This window comes from Salvelinus sp. IW2-2015, unplaced genomic scaffold, assembly GCF_002910315.2.
Source record: "Salvelinus sp. IW2-2015 unplaced genomic scaffold, ASM291031v2 Un_scaffold5162, whole genome shotgun sequence".
NCBI classification, from domain to species: Eukaryota; Metazoa; Chordata; class Actinopteri; order Salmoniformes; family Salmonidae; genus Salvelinus; species Salvelinus sp. IW2-2015.
Window position 1 is genome coordinate 24,142 of NW_019946428.1, and position 6,930 is coordinate 31,071.

The window sequence follows — 6,930 nt, forward strand, 5'->3', positions numbered from 1 at the left end:
GATCAACGCTCCTACTCTGAGATGGTCTCTGGTCTTCCTGGTGGTGTTCCAAATCACACCCATTCCCATATATGTGCTACCCTATGGCCTGGTCAAAAGTTGTGCACTATAAGGGAATAGGTGCCATTTGAAATGCTACCTGTTGTCTGTGAATGAATGATTGACTCGTCCAGCCTGATAAACCAATCATTATTTAATGAGGCAAGAGCAGGTTTTTTGCACATAACGAATTGACAAACCAAACTGTATCACTTAAAGGTAATAGGTTACCCACTTCAAAAACACACCACACACACACACACTTTCAATTGTGTACGCGTTCACCACACGCACACAAGTAGACACACTTACATGTCCGCATTCAGATACACTCTAGCACACACCACACAGCATCACACACACACACACACACACACACACACACACACACACACACACCACACACAACACACACAACACAACACACACACACAGCATCACCTGAGTCCTGCCACTTTGCAGAGTTGGAAAAGATGCGCTGCCAGCATCTATCCATCATCCAGCCATCTATCCATCATCCAGCCATCCATCATAGCATCTATCATCATCCAGCATCTATCCATATCCAGCATCCATCATCCATCATCCAGCCATCTATCATCATCACATCATCATCTCGCCATTATAGCATCATCAGCCATATCCAGCATCTATCATCATCCAGTCATCTATCCATCATCCAGCATCTTCCATCATCCAGCATCCACCATCCACCTCATAAATCATCATCCATCTATCCGTCATCAGCCACTTTCTCTATCATCCCGTCTTATCCATCTTATCCATCCACATCTATCATAATCCGCATCATCATCCATAATCCATCTCCATCCATCTATCATCATACATATCCATCTATCATCTTCATTATCCATCCACAGCCATATCCATCATCTATCCATCATCAATCATCATATATCCATCATATCTCATCATCATCATCATCCACATCATTCATCTCATCATCCATCATCAGCCAGCTCCAGCAGCCACCATAGTCCATCCATCCATCCATCAATCCAGCAGCCTTCCAGCCAGCCACCTAGTCCATCCTCATCATCCATCAATCAACAGCCTTCCAGCCAGCCAGCATAGTCCATCCACCAATCATCCAGCCTTCAGCCAGCAGCCATAGTAGTCCATCCAGCCATAGTCATCCAGCACACATTGAGCCATAGTCTCCCGCAGTCATCCAGCCATCAGCCATAGTCCATCAGCCATCACCCATTCAGCCATAGTCATCCAGCAGTCGTCCACCAGCATCACCATACCATTCAGCCATAGTCATCCAGCCAGTCATCCATCACAGCATCACCATTCAGCCATAGTCCATCCAGCCAGTCGTCCATCCAGCCATCACCATTCAGCCATAGTCCATCCAGCCAGTCATCCATCCAGCCATCCAGCATCCACCCATTCAGCCATAGTCATCCAGCCAGTCATCCATCCAGCATCACCATTCAGCATAGTCCACCCAGCCAGTGGTCCATCCAGCCATCACCATCCATGCATAGTCCAATCAGCCATATGTCCATCCAGCCATCCAGCCATAACCATTCAGCTTATCCATACTCACGCATCACCATCCAGCCATAAGTCTCAGCAGTGTCCATCCATCCATCCAGGCCATCACCATCTACCTTCCATCCACCATCCAGCCATCCACCATTCACATAGCCATCCAGCCATCCAGCCATCACCCATTCAGCCTTCATCCATCCAGCCTTCATCCATCCAGCCTTCATCCATCCAGCCATAGTCCATCCAGCCTTCATCCATCCATCCAGCCATCACCCATCCAGCCTTCATCCATCCAGCCATAGTCCATCCAGCCAGTCATCCATCCAGCCTTCATCCATCCAGCCTTCACCCCCACAATGTGCAGTGCATTAATATATATTCACAGGTCAGTTAGAAAAACATCTGATGAGTTTAGTCATTTAGTGTCAGCCCTGTCCTAATGCTAACTACAGAGAGAAAGAGAAAGTCACATATCACAGCCACAGGTTCAGGAGGCTAGTCCTTAATTCATTAATTAATTTCACACAAGATTTACTAAAAGTTAAACAACCCTCTAGTTGGGCATTGTTATGACAGCTGGAGCCAAGAAAGGCAGAAGAAAACTATTTTGATAACCTTGCTAGATAATTCCTGGGTGTTTTTTTCACATCACCTCCTATAGCCCTGAGAGTGTTGCAGTAGTCAGAGGCTGTGTCCGAGAGCATCACATCTGCGATGGATTGTGGGTAAATTGTGACTGACTGACTGATCTACAAATAATTCTAAGTAGTGATTTATTTTGCAAGGCGACTTGTAGATCAGTCAGTCACCTGCAATGTCTGCTGCAATGTCAAACAAGTCTAGACATAGGAGGGGAGGAGTCAGAGGCTTTGGAGGGGAGGAGTCAGAGGCTTTGGAGGGGAGGAGTCAGAGGAGGAGGAGAAGTTAGTCAATCATCAATACCTGCCCACTTGTCTTCCAGGTTCTTCTAGCTCCTCCCCCTCATCATACTCATAGTCTATATCTCCTCGTTCGTACTCCAACTCCCCGCCATCATACCCCTCCCCCTCACATATAAACTCCTCCTTCTCGTATTCTATCCCCTCCAAGTCGTACTCAAGCCCCGCCCCGTAGTCGTTCAACGCCTTCTCTAACTCCGCCTCCATCTCCTTCTTCCTCCTCTCCTCCTCGGTTAGGGGCATCGCCGCCGTTATCACCTCGTTATGCTTGTGCCCGGCATGCGACGCCGTGTTCTGTTTGGCTGTCTTTAGAATGCCCTGGATCACAGGCCCATCCCCGGCCAGCYCAGCCTCCTCCGCGTCCCTCGCCTCCTGCTCCTTCTTAGCCTTCCTGTCCACTCGGTCCTGCAGTTCCTCCTGGGCCCCCTCTCCAACCAGCAGCACCTCTTCCCCGACACCAGGAGGCCCCTCCACTGGGTTGTGGTCGTAGGAGAACAGGCGGAGGGCGGGGAGCCGGCTCAGGTTAGGGAACACCTCGATCTTGTTCTTGTCCAGGTCTAAGATCTCCAGATCCACCATGCGGAGTAAGACACGGGGGAACTCTGTGAAACGGTTCCCGTAGAGCCACAGTCCCCGCAGGGCCTCCATGCGCCACAGGTCCGGGGGCAGAGTCCGCAGCCTGTTGTCCCCCATCTGGAGGGACCTGAGGTGGGGTAAGTCGTAGAGCTGACGGGGAAAGCGTGTGAAATAGTTGCTCTCCATCCAGAGGCAGCGGAGACTCTGAAGGTTACGTAGTTCTGGAGGGAGAGACATCAGGCGGTTAGAGCCCAGGTAGAGACGCGTCAGGTTACGGAGCTGACAGATGGCCAACGGGACGTTCTCCATCTTGTTAAAGTCTAGAGCCAGGATGCGGAGGCCCTTTAGTTGGACGATGTTCTCCGGGAGGGTCCGCAGGCTGTTACGACACACATACAGCTTCTCCAGGTGACGTAGCCCACAGACCACACCGGGCAACCTGCGGAACTTTTTATAGCTCAGATCCAAGACGGGATCTCCGCTCGCCAGCATCTCCTCCACCCCTAGGGGCAGCTCGTCGTCTTCCATCTCCTCCTTCATCTTCTTCTTCCTCCTCCTCCTCTTCTCCTCCTCCATTATCTTCGCCTTCTCCCCATCCTTATCCTTCCCTTTGTCCTTCTCTTCCTCGTCCTCCTCCTTCCTGGAGGAGTTGCCCATACCGTGCCCGTTGCTACGCCCGTTGCTACGCCCGTGGCCCGACAGCCTGCCGTTGGATACTGGCTGAGTCAGGATGGAATCAGGGGATGAGGCTGGAGCCTCGTCTTAAAATGGGGTTGGGGCTGAGGCTGGGGCTCCAACACTGTCTGGGGCTGAGGCTGGAGCTGAGACTGGAGCTGAGGCTGGAGCTGAGACTGGAGCTGAGACTAGCAGAGAGGCTGGTCAGGATGGGACAGTGTCTGAGGACGTGTACGAGGCTGTATCTGGGGCCTGGGTCTGAGGCCGGTTCTGAGGCTCTACACCTGTATGACCATGGACTGTTGCTCTGAATCTGAACTGAGAATGGGTTTGAAGATGGTCTGGTTGGGGCTGGTCTGGTTGGGGCTGGACTGGCTGTGACTGAGACTGTTGCTGGTTCTGAGACTGGTCAGCTCGGTCGGAGGCTACTACTCTGAACTGGTGGAGAAAGGAGCCAGTGGCAGGACCCGCAGCAACAGGGGGCATTGTGTTCCTTATTAGGCCAGTGATTCCTCTCTGCTAATAGGCCAGTGATAACTCTCTGCTAATAGACCAGTGAATACTCTCTGCTAATAGGTCCCTGATTACTCTCTGCTAATAGGCCCGATTGCTCTCTGCTAATAGGCCCCTGATTACTCTCTGCTAATAGGCCAGTGATAATGCTCTGCCATAGGCAGTGATTACTCTCTGCTATAGGCCATGAATACCCCTCTCTGCTAATAGGCCAGTGATAACTCTCTGCCTAATCAGGCAGTGATTACTCCCTTCTAATAGCCAGAGTTTTACTCCCTACTAATCGTCAGTGATAACCCTCTGCTATAAGGCCAGTTGATAACCTCTGCTAATCAGGTCCCCTGACTACTCTCTCTAATATGCGCCCTGACAAACTCTCACTGCTAATAGGCCAGTGACTACTCTCTGCTAATAGGCCCCTGACTTCTCTCTTGCTAATCAGGCCAGTGATTTACCCTCTGCTTAATAGGCCCTGACTACTCTCTTGCTAATAGCAGTGACTACTCTAAGCTAATAGGGCCTGACTATCTCTGTCTGCTAATAGGCCAGTGACTACTCTCTGCTAATAGGCCAGTGATTACCCTCTGCTAATAGGCCCCTGACTACTCTCTGCTAATAGGCCAGTGACTACTCTCTGCTAATAGGCCAGTGACTACTCTCTGCTAATAGGCCCCTGACTACTCTCTGCTAATAGGCCCCTGACTACTCTCTGCTAATAGGCTCCTGACTACTCTCTGCTAGCTCAGCAGCCACAGAGCAGCACATAATACTAGGAGTGTCACTGCCTGACCACCACACATTACATGAGATGTCAACTGACATCTATACATTACAATAATATTGATGGATTTGTAATTGATTATTTGATTATTATCAACAACCAAAAGCAGCTGAGTATTGATTAAAGTAGTGGTGATAACAACAATCAATGAACTCAACAATATAAAGCTGAATTTTTATGATAAAAATAGTCCCTTTGTGTCTGTTTGGAGTCAGACAGAGCAGTCGACCAATGCAAATAAGACTATAAATGTCTTCCCAGAACAGATAAAATGGCCCCACAAACTTCCAACAGATGCAGACTCGCCATTTGGGTATCCTACGTTCATTTGGATGCTGTCCGCTTCTGTCGGCTACTTTACTCCATGGAAGTGTTCAGTAGATGTGTTCTCTGCCCTGTGTGACAGACGATAACCGCAGGCTCCCGGACATTTCATCCCAGATCAGCTTGAATTCTGCCCAACAGACGGAGCAGATGTCAGTGTCACCTGTTCCATGGATCCGATGATGTGAGGACGCAGTTTTCGGTCCGCATGGACACGGTCTGGTTTACGCTGAATGTCCTTTTCCGTGATGATTGTCCGGTTGGTCCGTCGAGAGAGCAACTCGGAGCCCGGCGCGACGCGCAGACAGCTACGCAGCGGTGTGATGATGGTGATGTGTTGACCTGGCCAACGGCAAAGTGAAAAAGCAAAGCGAAGTCCACTTTGGTTCTCACTCACTCGCGCTTTGATGACAACGGTTGTGCACTTATTGCATTTTCGGCATTCGTTAATGTTGTCATCTTGTTGCTCAAAGTCACTAGACCGTCGTCTGTTTACAAGATGGAGAATTTTCTATTGGCTACTATGAAAACTATCGGTTGCGCGCGGTCACTCGGTCCACTTCACTGTCGCCTCTGATTGTTAAAACTACTGTATCCTGTTTCTCAAGTCTCGGCTGTTGGAGGTTTGAGGACAACGTTGCCTAGGACTGTCTCCCCTCCCTAGCAACCGGAACTGAGGGACATGATCGAACATTGTCAAACATGTAAATCACATGGTTAGAGAGGGAGAGGGAAAGAGGGGGCAGAGGAGAGAGAGAGATGACAGCGAGAGGGAAAGAGAGAGCAGAGGAAAAGAGAGGAGAGAGATGGAAGAGAGGGCAAAGGGGACAGAGGAAAAGAGAGGAGATGAATAAGAGGGACCACATTATGTGATTTAGTGAAATTAAGAGTTAAAATATTTATAGATGCAGTCTATAATTGGCACGGGATTTACATAATAGCCTACATTTCATACTGGTCTATAAATAGGAAGTTGCATTCAAAATGGCAAATTGTTAATATGATTGTGTGCATAGGAGCACAGGCAGCTGTATTTATTTAGAAGGATGCAACACACAACACACACAAACACACACACACACACAGACACACACAGAGAGAGAGATTATGTAATATAATACAAGTCAATGCATCTCCACACATCTCTGCCTAACTAACGAAATAACTTACAGAGGCTATTAGTTGTAATAGATAGCCTAACTAACAATATATTCACAACGAATAGCTACGTCTACCTATCACATATTAACACAGCCTATCTATAAACTTAACAGCCTATATTATTACAAACTAACAGCCTAATATATTACATACTAATAGCCTGTCCTATTACAACTAACAGCCATATATTACAAACTAACAGCCTATATTTACGACTAACAGCCTATATATGACAACTAATAGCCTATATATTACAACTAACAGCCTATTATTACAACTAACACCTATATATTACAAGCTAACAGCCTATATATACAACTAACAGCCTATATATTACAACTAATAGCATATTATTACAACTAATAGCAATATACCTTCTGAGGTGTTGTGTTGTGCTTTTCT

General features: G+C 48.2%; 1 protein-coding gene across 1 annotated transcript; it reads right to left on the bottom strand.

Moving 5' to 3' along the window:
• Nucleotides 1-1,722: 1,722 nt before the first annotated feature.
• LOC112078023 (leucine-rich repeat-containing protein 10B-like) lies at nt 1,723-4,411 on the bottom strand. The gene has a single exon (XM_024144387.2). The coding sequence runs from the start codon at nt 3,729-3,731 to the stop codon at nt 2,496-2,498; it is 1,236 nt and encodes a 411-aa protein (XP_024000155.1). The 5' UTR covers nt 3,732-4,411; the 3' UTR covers nt 1,723-2,495.
• Nucleotides 4,412-6,930: the final 2,519 nt, after the last annotated feature.